This window comes from Pyrgilauda ruficollis, unplaced genomic scaffold (assembly GCF_017590135.1).
Source record: "Pyrgilauda ruficollis isolate IOZ18807 unplaced genomic scaffold, ASM1759013v1 scaffold94, whole genome shotgun sequence".
Taxonomy (NCBI): domain Eukaryota; kingdom Metazoa; phylum Chordata; class Aves; order Passeriformes; family Passeridae; genus Pyrgilauda; species Pyrgilauda ruficollis.
The window spans coordinates 814,866-839,026 of NW_024531488.1; the positions used below are offsets into that span (position 1 = coordinate 814,866).

Genomic DNA, 24,161 nt, shown 5'->3' on the forward strand with positions numbered 1-24,161 from the left:
CTCTTTAAAATCTAAAAAAAAACAGAAGAGGAAAAGAAGAGTGAAAAATCAGTCTGAAAGATGATACTGCTATCCTGGTTTTCTAAACTTGTTAAAATTAACAATATGCTTTATTCTTGTTGCTAATGGCTCATAACACAACTGTGAGGATGTGCTTTGACACACTTCCTCACATTTCAAAGGCTTATTCTTAGTTATGCCTGAGCAATCTGAAACCAGAATGATAATGTACATTTTTTTAATGGGCTCATATGTCATGAAATTATATTATTAAGAAAGGGCCAGATGACCCTGGAGGGGCAACAAATGACTGGAACCATGGTGCCATAGTCAGGACTTTGGTTACTCAGCCCTTTTGCCATGCCTTGGTTTCCTGGGTGCAATGGGGTCCATCTGACAAAGCAGGGAAAAAGCATCTTCGGTCAGAGACTTGCCACTTGGCACAGTGCCAGTGCCCCCATGAGAGGTGTATTCCCAAAAATGGTTACTGTGAGATGTGACCCAGGAACAGAACAAAGCAGGCTCTAACTCCTGAAGAGGGCTTTAAATTAGATTTGTTGGGGAAGGGTGTCTGTCCATCCCAATCCAGCCAGTCAAATATCAACACCTTTCATGGATGCCCAGAAGAGCATCAACATCTTCTATAAAACAAAATCACATTCAATATTTTTGAAAGAGTTAAATTTGAAAACGGTACTCAAGGAGACACAAATTTAAGAACCTGTATTCCTTTACAGTGTCTACAACTAGAAAACCCTGCCAAGAGTCTAAAAGAAGACCAAGAAAATAAAAGCACAACGAAATAATTCTAGTCTTGCTTCTAAAGAAACTTCATGGAAAACTGGTAGAACCAAGGAACGCAGTAAAAAAAATTAGAGAACACACAACAGAACACAAAGGAAATTCTGTTTTTCTGAATTATTTTGCCCCTTCTATTAATCTAAGTTCCTTACACTTTATCCTGAAATAAAGGCATCCAATTATTTTTTAAATATTTTCTAGACCTTTTTACCTATCATCACCATTTCCCAGCTCTGAGTTCCATTGTCATAAACTAATTTAATAAGTTCTGGTCTCCTGGAAAACACAAATCTTTCTAATTATTCCTCAAGACTAACAGATACTAAAACTTTTCTAAATACAACACTAGCAAGTGCAGCCTTCTGTTTTAATAATTTCTCTTTCATCTTTCTACTTCGTATTTTTGGAGGACAGCTATTCCATATTACAATCAGACTGCAAGCCATGTGACCCAGCAGAAGAATGATTTTACCTGGTCTCCTGAACAAAAACAAGCTCTGGTCTGTGAGCTGGCCCATTCCTGAGGTTTCCTGAATTTTCAAGAAGCCTGTCCGCATGCACTGGGCTTCTCTGGACAGTCTGTGGCACAAGACGTGGTTGCAAGGTTTTCTTCCTATTTGTTCCTCCATTTCAAAGACTATCACAAATGGCTGTTTTGTAAACCTAACATCAGTGAGTTCTCTTCAAGGCTCATCTCATCAAGCAGGAAAGCAATGTTCACAGAACTGGCAAAATACAATTTTTCTTACATTTTAAACATTCAATCATTTAAAAGTACATACACAAAACACATCCAGTTCACCATAATTTTATTTTACTCTGTTTTGGACAATATACTGTATTCTGTCCAGATCTCTGGAAAGTGAGAAAATTTCTTTATTCTTTTTTCTCTTGAACAAACTTTCATATGGATATAAATACTTCCTCTAATTATGCAGCCCATTTATTTTGTTTAAGTAATTTCAACTGTACCTGAACTCATTTTAATAAGAATTATAACGGCATGTGCTACAGGGTTTCAAGATTTTTTAACTGTGTGTGGGAAGTTGCTCATGAAATGAGTGTGGAGCCATCAGAAAATGTGTCTCATTTTTATGCTTATTTTTACTGGCTTACTGTTACTACTAAGCATTTAATAACAGATTTCAGAAAACATTTTATGTACGAAGTATAATGTCGTTGTGAACTGGTACTATAGCAGCAATGATGGTGACCAAGAATTAGCAAATCTAAGCACTGCTGTAATTACATATTCCCATAAATGGAAGAGTTTTTGCCTAAATCTTACCTTCTTCCAAAACTACTTTCTTTTGGTCAGGTCACTGGAAAAATGGGAAACAGTATTTTTCTGTTAACTCTTCCTGCAAGCTTCAATTGTGTCTCCTCTGTGTACATTTTAGGTTTCAATTCGCCACTCACTGATGGGCATTAAAGCATTTACTTGCAGGATCTAACTGCATTCAAGCAGTTTTTATTTTATGTTATGCAAATCACACTATCATTCTTCAGAGAACTGCTCTACTCATAGGTTTGGCAAGAAGGGTTTTTCTTTTTAATTTATGATGATGACCAGAGAGGAGCAAGAGATTAGCAGGCAGACCTTGAAAACGTAGGAAGTCAATCACATGTAACACAGGAATGCTGATATAGTTAAGTACTTGCATGAGCCATATCTATGCTCAGACCTGTACTGGTTACCAACTTTTTGATGAATGTCTATTCAATCTAGACTTATAATACACACAAGAAATCCCACTGCAACTGGTACTTTACTTCACTAAGTTTTATAATCCTTGCTTTTTCTTATAAATGGAAGTTATATTATAAATGGAGTTCCTATTGAGTTTGAATGCTTAATACTCTGTACTTTTGCAATCAGCTAAATATTACATACACACAATTAGTATTTGCACAATATCCTTTCTATATACACTTACACTTACAGAATAATAACATCTGAAACTCTAGTTTTGTTGTGCTGGCTAGTTACAAAAATGCTCTTGGCTTTCTGACATAAAGCAGTAACAGTTCAGTTATCTTTACTTTCAATAGGTTATATAAGAAAATAATTCTACCATTTGAAATACAGCATAATATTACAAATGCATAAAGTTTTTATATCCTCATTCATATGAAATCCAGGTTGTCTGTATCTACTTACCAAGCCACTTGTCAATTGCATTCTCATACTTTTTTTGGTCCTTTAACCAGTCTTGATGCCACCTAAGGTTTGCAATAACACTTGAGTAATTACGACCCAAACTTTGTTTCCAACTGATAAACTGTTTTTTGTTATACTCCTGAACAGAAGTAGAAACCTTTGGATAGTTTACTATAGAGCGAAGTATTTTGTCCAAAGAATGTACAGTTACTGGGAATTTTATGGCAAGATTTGTAAGCTCATCTGGATCAGCAGTAAGGTCTGTAAAGAAACAAAAAGTCAGTTAAGATTTAATTTGCACTGAAGTAAATTAACAAGTCAGTCAAGAAGCAGCATACCAAAGAGTTGGGGCAGTACTGAAGAGCCATCCGAGTATGTGATGTATTTCCACTTGCCAGTTCTCAGCATATACACAGAGGAATTCACATTGCATCCATGGAACTCACTCAGCACCCATGAGGGCCGAGGTCCTCTGGGTGACACTTCACTCTCAGCTTTTTCACGTAGCAGTGGTATAAGAGAATATCCACTGAGGTTCTGTGGAACAGGAATTCTTGCTATATCTAAGGAAAGATACAAAAAAACCAAAATGCTACTTCAGTTTTCAGTTTTAAAAAAGTCTAACACAATGCTACCAGTATCTGAATGTGGATAATAAAATGTGCTCTCCTAATTATTATCCCAAAATACACAATAAAAAATATCTCAAGGAACTTCCCAAGGCAAGCTGCCCAGCATCTTGATCAAATATATCACCTATGTATAACTTAACCTTTAACAGAAGTTTGTGAAAAGGGATCACAATAGTCTCCTTTGACAGATGGTGCTGTTTTATTCCTTAATCGTGGTTGCAAACGTTTCTCTTTTGCTCTGACTATATCAGGCAGAAGAAAAAGAATAACACAGCATGAAACGACCTTAAAGGCTCCACATCCAACATGTTGTAACTGTTTGTCTTGAACAATAACAGTGCTAAGCTCATCTGTAGCATTCTTCATTAGTGAATAATGAAATGCTTCATAAAAGGTGGCCATTATTATCACCTGTAACTGGTGGGGACACTTGAGGAGCAGGGCCACTTGCTTCTCTGGCAGGACTGGAGATAAAGATGATATTTGAAGTGGTGTCAACACAGTGCATGTACGGAAAACACCGGATGACTCCATAGCCTACCAGACAGCCACTAGAAGATGCTGTAATATCCATAAGCTCCTCAGCATCAACTTATACCAGGAGTTTCTCTAGCTTCCAAAAGATCAGGTTAAAAGACTGCAAAGGTTTTTCAGAAACATTCTGAAAAACATAGCTGAAAATCCCTAGCATGTCCAAAAACCACGTATGACAGTACTGCTATTTTTGCTATTTTTGATCACCCCACTAAACCATATTTATAGTAATTCAAAATTCAAAACTTTCCATTTCACAGAGCACCGTGGTAGTATTTAATCTATTTGGCATTGAGCGTTGATACTGAGTGCATATAAATTGCTCATAGGTGACTCTTTCCTTCATCAGCAGACATCTTCCTTTTTGCCCTCTGCCCAGCCAGCATCTGACAAAGTACTAAGAAGACCCATAACATGTACACCCAGTAAGCAGCTCCTGGTCATGCATGGGCAAAAAAATTTGAACAAATACATACTACATTCCAACAAATGAAAAAGAGATCTGGGCTCTTCTGTCATCCTAAACCAGTAACACTATTACTTCCAGTAACTGGATTCTCTATGTGCAAAGTATGTTCCAACCATTCAGCAGCTCCTGCTTTTCCAATAGTGAGCCAAAGGTATTTCCATACAGAAATAACAAAACAGCTAGTGCTGCCTGGAGATTATGCTACATCCTGTTACAAAAGGCAAGAGCTGTTGCAGTTCTGACTGTACACTCATATCACACAGGTTCTGCTGGAATCAAAACATTTGCACTTATTCTCAAAGCCAGTGCAGGAGGCAGTCTTGACTAAAGCATTTGGATGGCGTCTTAAGAGAGATTATTTTCCTGTGACAACACGAAGCAAAGCAATTAAATGTCACAAAAATAGACTTGAAATCTGTTTCCTCACTAGTCAGCAACAGCATGCAGACTGAGAACACAATACATAATAGAGATGGCTCTTCAGGTTTTCATTTTTGTCATACATGCCTTTTTGACATTCAGAGTACAGAGAAGGGGAACTGCCTGAACAGAAGGAATGAATTATGCACACAAAGTTCTGGGGGAAAAAAGCCCAAATGAAAAACCCCCCAGGAGGAAAAGACAGACGGATGTCAAACCATCTGACCAATTATGTCACTTGGGAAAAAGAGACAAAGAAATAAGAGATTTTTAACTCTTTACATAGGCTACCATAACTAGTATTAAATCCATATGTAGTATAAATATATATACATAACAATTCTGATATTAAAATTTGGAAGAGAAAGCCACTCAGATTTTATATCCTATTTTTCACTAGATAACTGGTTCAAAAGCTTTGAGAAGACACAAACAGATAAATAACTTCTGTTTACTTTTTAGAAAATCAACTTAATAGAGAAGTGGATTTTTCACTGACATTTACTGCTAAAAGTACAGTTTTATTCATTCATGTTCTCCAGGCAATTGTGGTGTACATGTGACACCTCTTAGAGAGCAAGCCTTCCAGACTGGTTTGAAAAGAACATTTCCTCTAATTGGAAGCCTAAAAAATCACAGATAAAGCCTCAAAAGATAACTTTACCTGATGTTTAATTGCAATCAGAATTGTCTCTTGCATGATTTATCACAGATAACTGTTCAAAAATTCCCTCTTAAAAGTGATTTCCATCTCAATAATTTTAGTTCTTTTTATTTTATTCTCTGTCCAATGTCGCCCTGATTTTGTAAGACTTTGTTAAACCTTCTGATGTTTACATTCTTTCAACAAACTTTCTCACACACAGTTCTGTAAATAACCTATGTTTTGCATTCTTTCATGGAAGTGGAGAGAATTGATGGACCCTTGGTCTGTCCAGTGGCATTGGAGAGGTGGCACTGTCACCCTCCAATCCACTGTCACCTTTGGAAAACTATAAATGTTGGAGTCAGAAAATAAAGCTCTTCTTTTTTGTTCCCCTCAAGAGCAGCAGTGTCTGTGTCATCATTTTGTGCCTTATCACAACAGTCCAATACTGAGGATTTTCAAATCTCATAAGGTAAGAATGTATATTCATTATCACATATTTTTACGTGTGCCCAGATAATTTTTACACTTCCTATACAAAGCTTTCATCACACTTCTTCCACATGGCCCTGCATAAAAGACATTCCTTTACTAAGTCAATGAACCTGTCCTCCTCCTTTCAAGTTTAATCTCATCTCTGGATACGTTTACACTGTAATTTCTACAGTAAACTGTGGGGTGTGAAGGTTAGCAAGGATTATTCATATCTAAAATGTGTTCATTCCCTTTTTTTACTAACAAATAACCCTATATATAATCAGTCAGTGTAATCATGTGGATGACAGTTACATAAGGAAGACAACAAGTTTCTTTATTTTATTTTTTCATCCATTTTTTACTTTTTCTGGTCCACAGATAAATTATCTCCTGTTCTGTTACTATATTCCCTCAAAGTTGAGACATCATTCTGACTATTATGATACAAATACAGAATAGTAATAGTAAAAGGAGAAAAAAAATTGTCACCTGAAATTATTTAACTCACCAAGCATAGTAGGATAGATATCCACAAGAGACACTACATTTGGTATTTGGTGCTGTTCTCTTAAACCTGGCCCCATAACTAAAAGAGGAACGTGGGAACTTCCCTCATACATGCTCATTTTATAGAACTGACGGTGTTCCATAGCAAGTTCTCCATGATCTGCAGTGAATATAACAATTGTTTTTCCAAGAAGCCCAGTATCTCGCAGAGCTGAAATAATCTCACCTGAAACAACAAAAAGATACTGAAAAGGATACATTCAAAATGCTTCTTCCAAGGTCTTTACCTGCAAAGCAGCATGTAAATTTCAAGGAACACTCCTAGTCCAGTGGAGGAAACTCCTCTTTTGTTGCACGTACATTGTGCAATGAAAACACAACATATACTCCTCTATTTTTGTATGTACATTTGTGCAACAAAGACAGGGCCAAGATCAATGAAGTTGGTAGTTAAGCAAAGCACTTAGGCATCTTAAATATTAAAACTTTAGGATGATTCATGCCTAAACATACTAGTTAAAAAATGTTATAAAATTACAACTGCAGTGCAGTTACTTTGCAGTCCGTTATTTCCTAAACCTGCAAGGTTTCCATTGATTTATCTTCATTCATAAAATGAGGAGGAGCAATTCTGTGTCTTTTAATTCACTTTACCAATCTAATATGCTGTCCTGGTTTAGGTCATATGCCTAAAAGATTAGCTTATTTGATCATGAATTTCATGTTAGTATGCAAACAAATTCTTGTACATTCATGGGCACTTTTCAAATGGAAAAATAAAATGCTGTAAATTAAGACCAACTTGCATTTTTATCTGTAGACTTTCCTGCAAACTCTGAAGAATTCTGAATGTGCAATTAATTATTTCTTCATAACTTTCAATAATGTGCTTCTAGGGGACATTCCAAATGTAACTTTATTCTTCAGTCCATGTGTAACAGCTGTTATCCAGTCTACACATTTGAAATCGGCCTCTAAGGAAAACGACTTATGCCCTAAAATTTATCTTTTCTTCCAGCTCAGCTTTTACAGTCAGTCCCCTTCCCAAAAATGTTTCCATTATTTCAGTTAGCACTTAATCAAAGAGATTTAGTTGCTCCTGTACATGGGTGTCCTGGGTACAGAGGAAAAGAAGGGTAGAGTTTCCAGCACTATTTAACAACATACCACCTATGTCAGGGAGGCGGCATGGTTTTCAGCAAGATATGCTAAGGGGTGTTGAAGTTGATTCAGTCTTACCTCGGTAGCAGAAACGTGTGAATTGTTCACTTAACTGTTGCTGAAATCGAGACTGTAACTGTTTCTGAAATCCTGATAAGCTGTAACTATTCCTGGAGCAGTGGGAAGATGAGACAAAACGCTGCTGCCACCACTGCTGCTAGTGCTTCTGCCACTGCTGCCACTGTCAGGGCAAACACTTACAGAGCCGGACCCTTTATCTGGCTTTATCTGGACCCTTTATCTCCAGGCTTTGTTCTGTCCCTGTTTTCCATTGTTTCCTTTCGGCTGGAAGGATAATAAATTGCAGAAACTTTTTTACCTCATTGCTTTAGTTTTCCTGAGCTGCATGTGGAGGGGATGGAGGTGACAGGTGTCATCTTGCCTTTGTCTGGGAAAACTACACTAGGTACTGTCTTTGGAGGGTGTTTTAGCTTTTTTTTGGTGAACACCCTTCCTCTGGGTGGAGCACTCTCTCCCTTTGTGTTTTCTTTTATCTGTATTGTTCTTTATTGTGAGTTTTTCAGTAAAATTGTTGTTCCCGCTTCTGGTCTCTCCTAGTACTTCCCATGCTGTCAAAAGGGGATGGGGGAGGAGGGGCAGCTTGCATGGGGTAATTTTCCCACTGGGTTTTAAACCAGTGCAATGGGTCATGCCATATTTTGCTGCAGTCACTGGTTTTCTACAGAGCTTCTGACTGCTGGCTGTGATTACTTTTCAGAGTGGTCTCAACTCACCTAAGAGGCTATCCTGTCATTTATCATACAGACTGAATAAGCAACTTCCACAACTTATTCCCAGATGTGAATTGTGGTGTTCTGTTTGCTATGTTTTATCTCCAAAGATCAGCCCTATCAGCATTTTCTTTAAAAAAAATCAGAACTAGAAAACCCACTGTGTAATAAGACATTACCTACCCAGCATGGCATCTGTCTCTGCACACATAGCATAATAAAATGCTCTAATATTTCTCACTTCTTCCTTTGTAAACTCTCCTGTGCAATTCTTGGTGTACGATGAGTAATAGTCTACTGGATGCATCTCTGAAAGAGAAGACCACTTGGGTATTTTAATAGCTTCATAATTTACCTAAAAAATATGCGGAAATTAACATTACTTTAGCAAGTGAATTAAACAAGATTTTTAACACAGATTTAATTTTAAAAATTATAGCATAAATTCACAGTTCTCAATTTGTGGTCCAGGAAACACTAGCTGCTTAATTGTTACACCATGCAGCTACCTCCTCCATAGTTCCTCACAGTTCCACAGGTAAATTGTTTTTTAAAAACCTATGAAAATCTAATAGAAACTAAGGCTAGGAACCACACTGCTGTACATTTTTAAGAGAGATATCACAGAACACTCTGCTAGAATAGGTACAGAATATTGGCATAGAGTCTTTGTAACTGTAGAATAACTATAAACCCATGGATCTAAAAGATTGGGCATTATGTAGGACTACAGAGCAACACAGAAAACCATGTAGTCTGGGAAAGCCTCCAAGACAGTGACGACAAGTCTTGGCATCTTGATAAGAAGAACTGACTACATTAATCCAATTTTCTAGTACTTTCTACATGTTTCTATATATGTCAATCCATTTAGTTATAAAGAAATGTAACATCAGTATGAAACCAAAAAGCCAATCTATTTGTGTATTCAAACTGTGCATAGTCACAGATATTGTCTGCTTCAGTACTAGCTTTAGAGTCTTGAAATTTGACATACACATTTAGCCTTGGCTGTCGTACTTGTAAATATACCCTTAAATAAAAGGGAACTTGAGGCGATTTCCTTTTGTACTTTCCCTTGTTACTTGGAGGAAAAGCTGGACAGCTAAACAAGTTGATAAACCTGCAAGAGTTCAAGCGCCCACAAAGTAAAACCTGGCTTTGTAACAGCCAAATAGACACAACAAAATGTAAGCTTCCTTAGGATCTATCGAAAACACACTGCTAGAAAAAAATCATTAAGATAAAATAATAATGCTTCAGTCATGTTATTACTGCTCAAGGTCCTTGGCTACATTTTGGAGTTACATTGTGGGCTTTGCAAATGGTATTTATTAGCTGCTTAAGATAAGAGTGCAAAAAGCGTCCCTCTCCATCCATGATTCTTTTCTACAGGACTTCAGCCCAGTTTTAAGTATTCACAAAGCCACAATCCCTTTGTCTATCTATGGTAATGTGCTGGGTAACCCAAAATGTTACTGTATCCCACATCTATCTGTGCCGTAAGATTATTACTGTGCCTTTAAGACCCCAAGCATGGCCGGAACCAGAACTGCAGGGCAGCCTGGGGAAGCCAGTAACGGGACCACCGGTAAAAGGTCAGGAAACCCAGACTGACTTCCTCTTCTGCTGAAGGAGAAGACTCCGCTTCAGAGGGGGCTGATATGGGCAAGTTTCTGGGCTTCCAACTGTAGCAACTCGGAAAAACTGCATTTAGCAAACAGAAACTGTATTCCCAGTGATCTTTGCAAACTCTATAGGCAGCGAAGCTCTATCAGGGGATTGGGCCACTCCTAATCAGTGTCCAGAGACCAGTTTTCCCTGCTCCCTTCTCCAACATACCAGCAGATCAGAAGGCACCAGCACCAACACTGGTGGAATCCGGCCGGTGCAATAGGAAGCAGAGAACAGCAGTGCTACTCCCATATGTGCCAGAACTTCCCATCTGCCAGTAGACCTTTGCAAGCTTCAACCTTCCCAGGAGAGTTTGCTGCCATCCGCTCCCTTTGTTTCTTGGAGTGCATGGTCACTTGTGGCAAGTGCCACCTTGGAAAGAGCCTGACACCACTTTCTCTTTGCCCCCTGCAGGCAGTCAGCAGTGGGGCGCTGTCACAGATTAGAAGGATCCCACCAGTTTGGGGTCTCTTTGTTCCTGTGGAGCTCCTGCGCTTCAGCAAGTTTGTACCTAGTGATTATTCACTGCTATTTTCTGCATGTTGCTGTTTCACTTGTTAGAAAACTTATTTTTTCACTTTATCTATTGGTATTGGTTCCTTATTGGTACTTATTGGAAAGGGATTGGTTGAAACTAAGGGGAGGAACTCATTTTAGAATTATGACCTCTTTGAATTGTCTTAAACCAAGACATGTAATTCACAACTAGGAAAGAAGCCACACGCCCTGAAAAAAGGACAGCTTGTGCAAAATACAGGGGACCATCTGGTTAACAACACAGTGTTTCACAAACGTACCACGTTGACACTCTGTTCTGTATTACAGCCCAAATAAACAGGACATTTTATTCAGTTCTTCATCTATGCAACCAAACTTCTTTATGAGATTACCTCTGTACTTTTAAAAGACTGTTTCTTCCATGACCAAAAAAGAGCTACATTGCAGAAGAACCAGCCAATGGTCAGTAAATGGTAATATGTGGCCCACACAATGCAGTATGTATACACAGTAGTGGGAAGGAGCCCAGCACTGTGTAGTTAAGTTACTCTGACTGGATAAAAGACGACAAAAATTTGTCAAAGATGTTATAACTGTCTGTGACTCACAAAAAAGTACCTATGATTCCCAAGATACATCTAACCTAGCAATCAGCACCCAGCAAGTTTTCCTTAATAACTAAGCTAGATCTTGCTTTTTGCAATTGAAAGGGGTTTTTTTACCCAAATTCTTCCTCTCCCCACAAACTTCTCACCATTCCCAGAAGAACTCACAACCCTCACCATTATGAAAAAAATGCACATCTCTCAACCTTCATTTGTAAATACTTTTTTCCTAAGTATCTGTATTTTTGGTACACCTTGATAAAGAGGTTTAGCAGCTCTGTTATAGGAAAGGCCAAAAGTTACATAAATTGCACTGGAGGAGTTTTTTGAAGTATAAAGTCTTATCAACGTAATTCTAATTCTGCAGCTGCAGAGAATATTAATGCATTTCTGCAATTAAATCTATTGTAGTACATTTATATTTTATGGCAGTTAATGGCAACTGAAAATTATACAAGACTGAAAAGAAAGTATTTCTTCTTTGGAATGGAGTGCTATATCTTAGTTTTACACGTACATAAGGACACTATCTTGCACTTGAAAACCTACAGTAGCAAAGAAAAAGTTAACAGAAAAGGAAGACTTCTGTTGTGTCTTATGTTGCTTTAGGTTCTAGGTCCATACTGCAGAAAAACTCAACCTTTCACTGCAGAACTCAGACAAAATTATTACACATAGCATCATTTCTAACAAGCAAAATACAGAATGTTCACAACAATGAGCTTCAGACCCTTACCAAAATTAATTTACAGCTAAGAAGAGCAACAATCTCATTTTCCTTAATGTGTTTCTAGCCATTGAACTCCATACTTACTTATTGATTCAATGACTACTGCCAACAAACCATTTCCCACAACAGAGACAAATTTGTCACTTCTATTTTCTTAGCCTTTAATCAGAAATCTAACATCTCATTCAAGTACTTTCTTACTGTGTAGTGAAATATCAAAACTGGGTGTATCTTGAAAAATCAGGAATAAAATAGTTTGTAATAAGTACAATTATTAATAAATTAATATTTAAATTTTATATTCACATACCTTTTCAAGCCAATAGGGAGATGTTAAAAATGTAGAGGATCCAAAATTTTCTCCTGCATAGGGTGATGGATACGGGTGTGGTAAATTTAGTCCCAAGTAAAGAATGAATGGTTGAGTAAAGTTAACAGCTTCTTCCTTTATCCAATTTACTGCTTTATCAGTGTTCCGCCAATCTGTTTCCATTACTCTAAACTGCTTCCTATGGCCTGTAATTTTCACCATGGGTCTTCCTTCTTGTCGGAGCAGGAAGTTAACATCCCTAGTCCAAGCTTCCACACGGTTACTGAAAATACATACAAAAGTCACATACTCAACAGAAAATGTTTTCTTCACTTTTCCTCCAAGCAAAAAGCATTATGAATTCCTGAAGAACTTCCCCTATACTTTCAGTTGCAATCTATTTCCAATTCCTGCATAAAGGAGAATTGTTATTCAATTGAGCAATAATGATTGTGCATTTTATACTCAGACCTTCAGCCTTTTTATGTCTGCTTCTGAATCTTCTTTCTTATTTATTACCCATTTATGTCAGAATGGCTCTTCTCACACTTACAAAATAATACCTAGAAATACGACTCCATCTTGTGGACCCTTCTCCACGTTTCGGCACATATTCACACACTATTTATTTGTAAACTGAGATTTTTATGTGAAAGAATCTAGTGGGAAATAACGTTACTTGTGAGGCTGCCTTTAGAAACAACATCCTGGATACGGCTTGTACTATTAATTAAACATACTTTAGACAAAAATCTGTAAGAATTATTTCTCTTGTATAAATCCTATCAAACAAATAACAGAAAAGAGTGTAAAGAAAGCAAGAAGGAGGGAAAACTGGCAACATTTTAATAATAAAATATTTTTTAAACAGATTTTCTAATGTCATGGAATTGTTGTGTCTCTAAAACACTGAGCTGCAAATGTCCTTGTTTCTTTGCTAGAGTGAATGATGGTGGACATTGGTAAGAGGCAGACTATCTAAGACCTTGACTAATCTTCATCTTGTTGCTCATGGCAATTTCAATACAACCAAGCAAATTATAAAGAAAAGTATAAAACTGCTCAAAGTTTGATCACATGCTTTTATCAAAACACAACATTATTATTGTTTAAAGAGCATCTAACTGGTTTTGTCCCCAAAGTGGATTTTATCAGTGCACTTTAACTTCCAGAAAAACTATCTGTAACAATTTTTTTATTGTTTTAACTTCTTGTTTAGGCTCATAATTTCAGCATAAACAGGCTTAAATAAATTACTTAGAACAAATTAACGTATCTGGTTTACAGAGAAAGCATGTTTCATAAACATTAAAATGAAATTATGATAAAGAAGTGTGTGGGTGTGTCTAATTGCACCCAATGTTATAATACTGATTTATACAGAAAAAAATACTACGTAGGCCATAGGCCAGTCGATTATCCAGTCAGACTGAGATTAGGATCAAGTTTAAAGAACAAAAACCCCTCATAACTAGAAAGGAAGCATTAAATGACTCTAACCTTTTTATTATTAAAGAAAAAGCTTCTCTTTATTATTATTTCAACAACGACATAATTATTAATCAGTGATATGGAGCATGTTCATAAAAACAACACAGAATGAAGATTCCCCAGCAGCCCATGGAGAAGATTCCTGCAATCCATGGAACAGATATCCACTTGCAGCCTATGGAGTACCCCACATCAAAACAAATGGGTATCCAAAAAAGGCTGTGATCCTGTGGAAAGCCTGCCCTGCACTTCCAGCAGGACCTGCATAGACAGGAATCCATGTTGGAGCAGGTTTACTGGTAGGACTTGTGACTCCCTGGGGAAACCCACACTGGAGCAGTTTGTTCCTGAAGGAGCACATCCTGTGGAAGGAACCCACGGTGGAGCACTTTGTAAAGAACATAAGCCCATGGGAAGGACTCAGTTTGGAGAAATCAGTGGGGAACTGTCCTTTTAGTGCGGGAGGGACCCCATACTGAAGCAGAAGAAGTGAGGAGATGTCCTGATGAAGAATGAGTGGCAGAGACAATGTGTGGTGAACTGACCACAGTCCCCATTCCCAAACCACTGTGAGTAGACGTGACAGAGAATTTGGAAGTTAAGCCTGAATAGAAGGGTGGTGGAAAAGTGTTTTAAGATTTGGGTTTACTTCTCATTCCCTTACTCTGGCTTCTTATTAGCAATAAATGAAATTAATTTTCCTAAATTAAGTCTGTTTTGCTGTGTACCTGAGTGATCTCTCTCTGTCCTTATCTTCACCATTAAGTCATTGTTATTTCCCCTGCCTGCTCAGTGGAGGAGGTGGAGTCACAAAACAGCTCGTTCTATCATGGTGGCCCTGGTGTGTCCATTCAGGGTCAACCCACCACAACAGCACAAGTCTTTGAACACTTACAGTCTTCAAAAAACCTCTCAAAACCTCTGACATTTTGTGAGAGTAGGCTTAATATTTAATTATTATGCATATGGGGTTTTGTTCTGCTTTTCCTACACTGTTCGTATTACCAGGAAGTCAGGAAGTCTTAAGGCAAGGCAAAAGCAGTTTATGAATTTCACTTAAGGAGAAATAATACCAGTGGTAGAAAATAACGGTTCATGTTGAACAAAACCAGTTTCTGTATTACATTTCAACTACAGGTAAAAGCCAAAGTACAGAGACATGTACTTTGGCTTTTACCTGTACAGAGTAAGTACAAAGTACAGAAGCAAGAGATATGCTTGCTTCTCCATAAAGTTGCAGGACAGATCTCTGCTAGGTACCTAACACAATTTGTTTCAAGTTAAAGCCACTATCATTTCAACTGGAGACTGAAACAATGTGACAGCACACTACATGATTTCTTCACTGCTGCCCATTTCACAGCAGGAGAATCTACCTGATTACCTTACTGAATGATGTCCAGAAGTAAAGTCCAATTTCCCAATCTTCTGTGTATGGTAGCCGTGCTTCTCCATGAGATCCATCCATGTTACATAATCTGGATCTAGACCTTTGAAGTTATTCCAAGATTTTGTTATATGAGTGAAAAGACCACTCCACATAGCTGGCGAGAAAAAAAATTATGAGTGATTAGTACTCCCCACCTATAAGGTTGGGAAGGGATTAATCTTATCATTATTACATAGATATAAAGTCCAAACTGCAATACAATAGAACAAGGAATACAAAGTATTACTCTTCCAAATCTTACTTCATTATCAAGACAAGTATCAAAATTTATTCAAATAATCCCCAGAATTGCAGAAGAAGGTCCTATCTTTCCAGGTGTTATGCAATCGTTAAATCAAGTTCTAATTAGATGAGAAAATATTCTTCTTGATTTCTGAAAGAAAATGGCATGGTAGTACAGATCCTGATGAAACAATCCTGTATTTACACTTTTCAGAGTATTAGTTACCCTTACTACAGTTAGATTTAACGTGAGTTTAAAGTTAAGTATATTTGTGGAGAGAATTACAATATAGTATTCGTATAAATACAACATGCCCTCAATTTTATTCTTTTTGGGTAATCTACTTCACTACCAGTTTCAGAAACAAAGTGAGAATATTAAAGAAGATGCCACGAAGAAAGGAAACCAAGGCAAGTGTTGCAAAGGAATTGTAAGGGGAGATTTTTAAAGTGAATTCCTATTTCTTTGCAGCTTATCAAGAATCATTTGCTTTTTCCAGTGCTAATTTAGAGTTAAAGGTAGTCTCAGAACAGAACTAAGTCATTTCACAAGCAATAGAAATATCCTGTAAGCAAAGTACATCAACCCACATGGCAATACTGGTCCTTTCCCCACTCCAAAGCCCTCTTTCCCACTATCTCTTCTGGTATCATCCCTGACACCTTCACAATAGATGCACCCTCAGTTCCTTGCAGGTATCCAAGCTCCTGGCAAAGCAAAAGATATTCTGCTGGTTCAGAGCCCTACATATGAGCTCAGTAGTCACAGCTACCTATAACACTACACGTAACTGATAAATCATTTAATTCATTATGCACTTTCTTTCCCACAGGAGTACTAATGTGCCACTTTCAAAAGCTTCCTAAACTTAAATAACATAAAGTATTGTTCTTAGCAATAAAAATTGGCTGAAAGACTCAAGCATCAAGAAAAGGAAAGAAAGTCCAACTGTTTGTTCATGTAACATCACCCACTTAAAATGTGACCATGAGAAAAAGAAATGGGAACTAGGTAACCAATAAAGAGAATATTAAAAATGTAACACTGTATTTGACTTCCTCTGTCTGCAGCTTCTTTCAGTGTATGCTTTGAGAGGAAGGGGGACTTTTCTATAGGTACAGATTAAGGAGGGCCTTTGCAACAAAAAGGTAGAAATGTTTTAAGATGTAATCTTTGATTGAGGAATATAGTCTCCTTCCATCTTCCTAGCAAATTCTGCAAGTGTGAAATTAAACACAGAACAAAATCGCATTAAGTAAAGAAAAACATGGAAGTATTCAATTAAAGCTACTGAAAGATGCATCATGTACCTAGAAGACAGTGGCAACTACCACTTTATTCAGCTATTACTATTTATAACTCTTTGCTGAATAGAGGAAAGATTTATTAACTTTGTATTGGGAAGAGAAAGTAATTCTGAGTGTAGGTTCAGCACTGCAGCAGAAAAAATCAATGATTTCTCTACAAATCCTGAAGGTTTTTTAAAAATCTGAAGTTTCAATGGAGTTTGTAAAAAGATTTGGGAGCTTACACTTAACTGAAAAAAGGAGAAACAAAAAAATAAAGGAGGAAACATAAGAAACAGAAGAGATAAACAGATGCAACAGAATACCATAAGAATTCAAACACAAACTAACAAAAAAAAAAAAAAAAAAAAAAGGATCTTATTAAAAATAAAACAAATCCCTCCCCATTAAATAATTTCAGATTTCCCATTATTACCACACGTTTAAATTGACATGTGCAAGTATTTATCTGGTGCTTTGCGTGGTTCTACCTGCACGGGAAGGACAACAAATTGGAGAATTGGTGTAGGCATTGAGAAAGACAGTGCCATGTCTTTTCATAAAATTTATGGAAGGTAAATCCACAGTCTGATTTCCTGGCAAAAACGTCAAGCGTCCATCCTGCAATGAGACAAAAGCAACACGTAAACAGCATTAATGCAAACTATCAGCAGAATTAATTCATATATTTGTTACCATGGACTGGTGTTGCTCAAGTGCTGCCAATTCTAAGCAGGTTTGGAAAACAGTGTTGAGAAGCTCTAAGTAGAACAATATAAAATGGATCTTTTGAAAAAGTGCAATGGAAAAGATAACTGGGCTTCTTTATAGTAAAATTAATTCCACTGTATCACTATACATATTCCAAGCTCCAGTTCTTCAGAGGTGGGTCCTACCATGACACATTCAATGGGAATAGGCACAGTGAAAGGTAAAAAGGAGTAAATGCCACATCTACATTGGGATTCAGCCTAGTACATATTTCGGTGAAACCATCATTGATTCCTCATCCTTTCTAAAGGTTTATCCATACCACTTCTCTGTGAACTTATTTAAAACTATGGACTGGAAAAGGGATCAGAAAGCTAAAGAAATGCTATTCTCCCACAGAAATCCCACCCACAATGGTTCCCTTTTGATACTTCCATAATGCTAATTTTGATGCTTTCATAATGCTTATTTCACTTTAATAACCTATTTGTTTCAACAGATTTTTCAATCAGTAACTTAAAAAAGGTTAAACATTTTGAATAGGTAATTTTACAGTAAAAGATTATCATCACATGAAACCAGGTTTCATGCAGAGTGCCATATTTCACGTCATTCTGTTTTATCTGTCACTTTTATTCCTTTCCTTGGTTGAACAAGATGTGCCAACACAGCCCCAGCCTGACTGGCTCTTCAGTGAACAGACAGGCGACAGTGCATCTGCAGTTTTAACTGCCGAAAAAAGTAATTCCTAGCATTCGGTTTCCAGCAGAAATACTCTTGGATAACCCTGCATTGTAGACACTCACTTCATTTGGCACCAGTAGAGCTAACTTCAGCACCCCAGACTCTGAACTCAGCTCACACCAGAACATGCTAAATGAGCAATCACCTAATCTTGTACTATTACAAATGGCCATCTTGAGCAAACACTCAGTAGTTTATAAATAAAGCTGTAACACACAATAAGAACTTGAACAAAACTTTGGGCTGAAAGTGCTCTTTAGAAAGTTACCCTGGTTGCAGCCAGGATAGGGTTCATTTTTGCAGTAGCCAGGAGGGGACAAGGTAAGACAAGGTTACCTTACCTTACCACAAGGTTATTGTGGACCATCTCATGTGATTTTTCAGCAACAGGGGAAGGGGTCCCTTCCAGTAGTGTGGCAGCCAAGAGGTACTGTCGGGCTCTGCATAGTAGAGTGGTGAGCATTCAAATGTGAATTGCTCACCCCTCTTGTACATTTTTGTTACTAATTTTATTGCTGTTACTGTTCTAGTAAACTGTTCTAGTTTTGCTGTTTCTAGTAAATCGTTCTTACCCCATCCATGATCTTTATCTTTTGTGTCTCCAATCTCTGCTCTAGCCTGCCGCAGAGGAACAGGAGGGGGACAGAGAAGCGCGCAAGTGGCATATGGTTTGGAGTGATTTCAGTGAGAACAGTAAATTGGAGAATACTATTCCCAAACCATGACAAAAGTACTCAACTGCCGTGCAGTCCTGTCAACAACACACTCTTAAGTTTCTCCAACAAAGTCTTGTTTGAACAGCTGGAGACAAGAGTTCCTTACATTAATACAGTGATACCATATTCAATGACACAGCAGCAAAATAACTCCATATTCTTGGTGTCACTGTACGCTTGGGGTACTGTGACATGATTATTGTTTCTACAGATGAAAGGGTATTCAGTGAAAGTAGTAAGCGTCTTGAATTGGCTAAGCAGGTGGAAGCTCAATAGCTATTTTGGGAAATCTATCCCCTAAGAACTGCGTAGGATTTCTAGGTTTTGAAATACCTAAGGAAATAAAATTACTTTAACACAAACAAGCACCTTTCGTCCAGAAACTTGAGCTGCATTGCAAGCAAAGCCTGTCATCCATCACACAGTGAATTTCAAGTAGCAATTCAGGAGCTGAATTGCCTACTAGCACATTTCAGCAGGAAACCCTTGGAATAGCACAATGCCTGGTGTGACACAGCAGTAGAAAGCTAGCTATTCAAGCAAGAGGTCACTGCTCTGCACGCCAAACACAATCCAGCATCACTGTGAAGAAAATTCTTGTCCCACTTGGCAAAATAGCTGTGATTCCTGCACAGGCAGTGTCACCCACAAAAAAGGCAGGCTTGCTTTCTAATAAAAGCCCAGACCTTTTAACAGCCTGCAGGACTTAAGCTTTTTTCCAGAAAAACTGTTAAGTTTCAACAGTACCCCATCCTTCCTATTCTCTACTAGTGATGTTATCAAAATGGTTCATCTATTTCTACCTTCAAATCCATCTCAGAAGAAAAGCTTACACAACACATTTTTCTTACTATACTCTGTATGCACTATGCAAAGATGACACTTTTCAAAACAGCACCTTGTTGTTTCCCTAAGAATTCCACAAAAATTGTGGGATTTATATTTTTCTTTTTTAAGGGTTACCTCATCAATCACTGTAATATGGTCTACAAGAATCTTCCTGCTTAAAGGAGACATATAAAAGTTCACCTAAGGTTTGTCTGCAGCCTCTGCTAGCATCTGGATATAAAATGGACCTTGACTAACCCTCAGGATCTTAAATACTGTCATTTTAACTATTGGTAAACAGACTTCTAGTAAAAGCTGAAAATTTGGAGAGAAAAATATGCATTATTTTGGAATATTAAGAAAGACTACTGAAAATAAAATTAACAGAGAATAGAGTCAAAGGAAGGAAAGTCAATAAGGAGCTATCACATAAATAAAGAGGGAGTTATTTCTTTATCTTTGAAATCACAATGAATGCATTTAAAGATAGGGTTTGAAAAAAAGATAATACATGTTTACCAAATATTTAGGAAAAAGTAATCTCAAGAAAAACAGGCAGCAGGCAAGAAGCCAACTGCTTTTATCTGTGCAGTCAAGGAGGGAAGCCCAAGAAGGCCAGGGATCAAACTTCTGCAATAGTGGAAGAGAAGTGATGAAATGTGAAAGCACCTGGAGCTTAACACCATGGAGCTTATGTTTGATTCCACAACAAGGAGTGTTCAGGTGTGTCAGAGAAACCAAGGCTCCTCAGAGTAAAGCACATCAAACATTTCTAGTGTGCTGGTGGGCACAGTGAGAAAACTGTGAAGATACATGCAAGGATTAATATTTTTGAGTGGAAAAACTTCTGTGTCTGAAGGCTAAACCAAATATATTAATAAATCACTGTAATGGAGCCTCTAGATGCTTACTGCTATAGATACACGTCTGACAAGTTTACTGTGTTGTTATACCTACAAGAGCCTCAATGATCCAGCACTTGGTGCTCAGTAAGTCAGTAATTTCACCCGTGATTCTAGAAATCGCTATCCCCTTTGTTGTGGAGACTTAACATTCATAGGATTTACAATGGGAAGGGTAACAGGGTTTAGCGACCTTGCTTGCCATCAGGCTTTTCAAACGAACCGAAGAGCATTCACTTTACACACCAGCCCCGTTCCAGGGGCGGCTGCCCTGCCACAGAGTCCTGGTGGCACGCCCCGCTCCCGGGCGACAAGCTGTATCACACCAGACCGTGGGAGCCACCTTGTGCAGAGGTTTTCGGCTGCTGTGAAGCCTCTGATGCGAGCAAGGCGCACCCTTCTGGGAAGCGGGCCGCATTTGGCTCGGAACATTGAGGGTGCGAGTGTCCCGCCGCATGGCGGGCCCGCTGCTGCCGCTGCCGCTGCTCCTGCTGCAGCCCCTGCTCAGCTCCGGCGCCCCGCGCACTAACCTCCCGTTTGCCTCCTTGCCTCTGGCCTAGGTAATCCATCCAACAGGGCCGCGGTGTCTGGTGCTCTGTAGTTCCATCCAGGCCACCGCCGAGGATTTCTCTCCCCCACCCTACCTTGTCAGCGTGCCCTTCCACGCCCCGATCACTCACCAAGGAGTCGCAGGCCACCAACACCACATTAGATCGGGGCTGGGCCCCGGGGGTGGCGGGCCGCGGCCTTGTTCCCGCCCCGGGGGCCATGAGGAGCAGCGCCAGACCGGCTAGCCCCAGCGGCCCTCTGTCTCGCATCGCCCCGCCACCGTGGCCTCCAACTCTAACCAAGGAGCAGCAGCTCCCAAAGCAGATTCCGGGGCTCCGACCACAGCGTAAGATTAGACCCCACCTCACGCTACCCGCTCACTGTGGCCTACAACTCCCACGGTGCCCAGGGCGCCGGCCTGCCCCGGGAAATGGGAACTACATCTCCCGCAGTGCCCCAAGAGAAAATGGCGGCTGCCCTGCCGCGTCACTGCCCCCGTCGCAGTGCGCATGAGCCGGGTGGCGGCTGAGGTGGCGGGCGCGGCGGTGGCTGCAGGTGGGGCGGTGGCGGCGGCGGGGGCGGGGGTGGGTGGCGACGCGCCGTGGTGCCCTGGCTCGGTCCGCTGCGGCTTTCCCTGGGTGGGCTGCGGGCGTGGATTGCCTCCCTAGGCGGTTCGCGGCGCGGACCCCATCCGCGGGCCCTGGACCCCACCCGCAGGCCAGCCGGGCTGGATAGCCTCGCTCTGGGGTCGGCCGCCTCCCCGGTGCCCAGGTTTGAGCCGCAGTGGTATTTTGCCTGTAGGTGACTGTGCATTTCATGCTGGACAGTGCCCGCGGTGGGCTGCGTTTATGATGGCCGAAGAAGCTGTTCCCTCGTAGGAAGCAAATTTATCTCCAGGACCTGCTGAGCAATGCAAGTCCGACAGATTTCTTTATAGGTTGAGGGAATCTTTGAAATTCGATGGCGTCCTGTGTCCACCCATTCCTTTGCAGCTCCTAAAAAGTTTTTTTTTGTTCTTCAGCTGATTTCTTTTTTCATCTTTTTGGGTGCTGGCAGCAGCAGTGTTGTTCCTCAGTCTCATCCTAGCTTGACAGCTTTGACTGTGGTGTTTCTAAAGTTCATTCCGGTGTACAACATACACCAAAACATTGCAAGATTGTGTTAAAAAGCGTGAATGCCTGTTTGCTGTGTTCTTAAATGCTTTTTCTTTTTGATTGATGGCAGTAGTCAGAAGCAGAATCTGCTGTAAGCATGTGTGAAGGGAGAGGAGCAGGGTCGGCCACACCGCGGTGTGGCAGATAGCCATGGTGCTGCTGTAGAAAGCACACAAGAAAAACCTCGATTCTTAGCAGCCACTGCAACACGTTTCTCGGGCAATAGGGTTCTTAAGCACGGTTCACTGCTTAGTTTCTTTTTAAAGAGGAGCTGCTATGTGTAGGGTGTTTTCTCCTAAGTGTGACTACAGGCTCTTAGAACACCTCTTCCTTAAATTTATCTTAACCTGTAAAAAAAGTTTCATTCTTGGATAGCTACTTTGTATCATTTAACTCTTTGCAATAATGACTGTATCCTGCATTGGAGCTAAATGTGAGTAGTTTCAACCGTGCCATCTTTTTCATCAGTTTCTGGTGCTGTATGCATTTTGGCATACTGCACTATATCTCTCTGTTTAAATAAAGGTATCTCTCTGTGCAATAAAGGTATTAACATTTTATATGTGTCAGAATATCTGTTTTTACAAGAACTGATGACACGTCCTTTGTATTTAGCAGCCACAATGTCAAATAAGGAGGTGAAGGCAGCATTGAAGAGTGCTAGAGATGCAATAAGAAATAAACAGTATAAGGAGGCCTTAAAACATTGCAAGGTAATTAAATTTATACTTGGAAGGTAAGTTTGAAGCTTTTTGCACATTTTGTTCTTTTTCTGATACCTCTACAGCTGTATAATTAATAGTGCAGAGTGTAGAGTACCTTATTGATGTGATAGTTGAGGTGGATTTTCAGATTTAACTTAATTGATTATTTGTGTTAGTTTCCCACATGTAAACTTTTATTCCCTTTCCTTTTGAATTTGCTTATTTGTGGTGATAAGAGTATTAAGTCTAGAGTGATAGAGATAAAAATCTATTTCTAATCCAGACCTCCTTGGAGAGCTTTAAGTGCTGAGCTGCAGATACAGGTTACTAGCTCAACACTTCAGGTATGAGCATCTTCTTGTATAAGAAACTGAAGTTACTAATCTCAGCATCTTCCTTAAAATTACTTCACTCGTAATATTGGCATATAAAATAATTCACCAAAGTGTAGTGATAAAACTCAGTACATGGATCTATGAGTTACATTTCTTTAATCAGTTTTACTCTAAAATTGTTTATTTTTAGGCAGTCTTGAAGCAAGAAAAAAATAACTACAATGCTTGGGTATTCATTGGCCTGGCAGCTGCTGAGTTAGAGCAGCCTGATCAGGCCAAAGGAGCATACAAGAAGGCTATTGAACTTGAACCAGACCAACTACTGGCATGGCAGGTATGTGAATATCCACTTTTTGTTTCCCTCAAAAGTATCACTATGGAGTTAAATATAGGAATAAAGCAGAGTTAAGACCTGTTATCTTGTTTTCTTGAGGCCCTTAAGTTCCACAGAAGCTTTGGAGTAGATGGTGTTCCTATTAGTTGTGTGTCCAATGTAAAATCATGGTGAACTTTATTTTCAGTATATTTGAGTTTGTATTTCTTGTGAGGCTTACACAGCTGTGAGACATGCAAGGGAGAACACGAATTGAAACAAATACAGTAAATTTGTCCACGTAAAAATTACTATGCTTGTAACACAAGAAACACTTGA

General features: G+C 39.1%; 2 protein-coding genes across 13 annotated transcripts in view; one reads left to right on the plus strand and one right to left on the minus strand.

Annotated features, from left to right (window-relative positions):
- Positions 1-533: 533 nt before the first annotated feature.
- ARSK (arylsulfatase family member K) lies at positions 534-21,786 on the minus strand. Of its 3 annotated transcripts, XM_041489502.1 has the most exons (9): positions 21,448-21,786; positions 17,358-17,487; positions 15,292-15,451; positions 12,417-12,699; positions 8,783-8,954; positions 6,649-6,873; positions 3,301-3,525; positions 2,963-3,223; positions 534-1,526 (listed from the first exon to the last, which is right to left on the minus strand). In XM_041489502.1, exons 1-9 carry the CDS (start codon positions 21,583-21,585, stop codon positions 1,519-1,521), a joined length of 1,602 nt encoding a protein of 533 aa, XP_041345436.1. In that variant the 5' UTR covers positions 21,586-21,786; the 3' UTR covers positions 534-1,518. The 3 variants fall into 3 exon arrangements, with proteins under 3 accessions (XP_041345436.1, XP_041345437.1, XP_041345438.1); XM_041489503.1 differs by lacking the exons at positions 534-1,526; positions 21,448-21,786 and adding an exon at positions 21,298-21,441 and having other exon boundaries at positions 1,594-3,223; XM_041489504.1 differs by lacking the exons at positions 534-1,526; positions 21,448-21,786 and adding an exon at positions 18,663-19,957 and having other exon boundaries at positions 1,594-3,223.
- The window catches only part of TTC37 (tetratricopeptide repeat domain 37), a 48,250-nt gene continuing 44,534 nt past the window's right edge, over positions 20,446-24,161 (plus strand). For 2 of the 10 annotated variants that reach the window (XM_041489490.1, XM_041489496.1), the window contains exons 1-3: positions 21,817-21,871; positions 23,086-23,183; positions 23,700-23,843. In XM_041489490.1, coding sequence (XP_041345424.1) covers positions 21,826-21,871; positions 23,086-23,183; positions 23,700-23,843 — 288 coding nt within the window. In that variant the 5' untranslated portion in view covers positions 21,817-21,825. Of the gene's footprint in view, positions 21,328-21,816; positions 21,872-21,896; positions 23,184-23,699; positions 23,844-24,161 lie in introns of those variants that run through there. The other 8 variants (XM_041489497.1, XM_041489500.1, XM_041489492.1 and 5 more) reach the window with 7 other exon arrangements.

Excerpts from the sequence above, each read along its gene's own strand:
- ARSK (XM_041489502.1), bottom strand. The coding sequence starts at position 21,585 with ATGCGAGACAGAGGGCCGCTGGGGCTAGCCGGTCTGGCGCTGCTCCTC. Across the intron at positions 17,488-21,447 it reads TGGTGGCCTGCGACTCCTTG|GATGGACGCTTGACGTTTTT; the intron begins GTGAGTGATCGG and ends GTCTCATTGCAG. Across the intron at positions 3,224-3,300 it reads AGTACTGCCCCAACTCTTTG|ACCTTACTGCTGATCCAGAT; the intron begins GTATGCTGCTTC and ends GTTTCTTTACAG.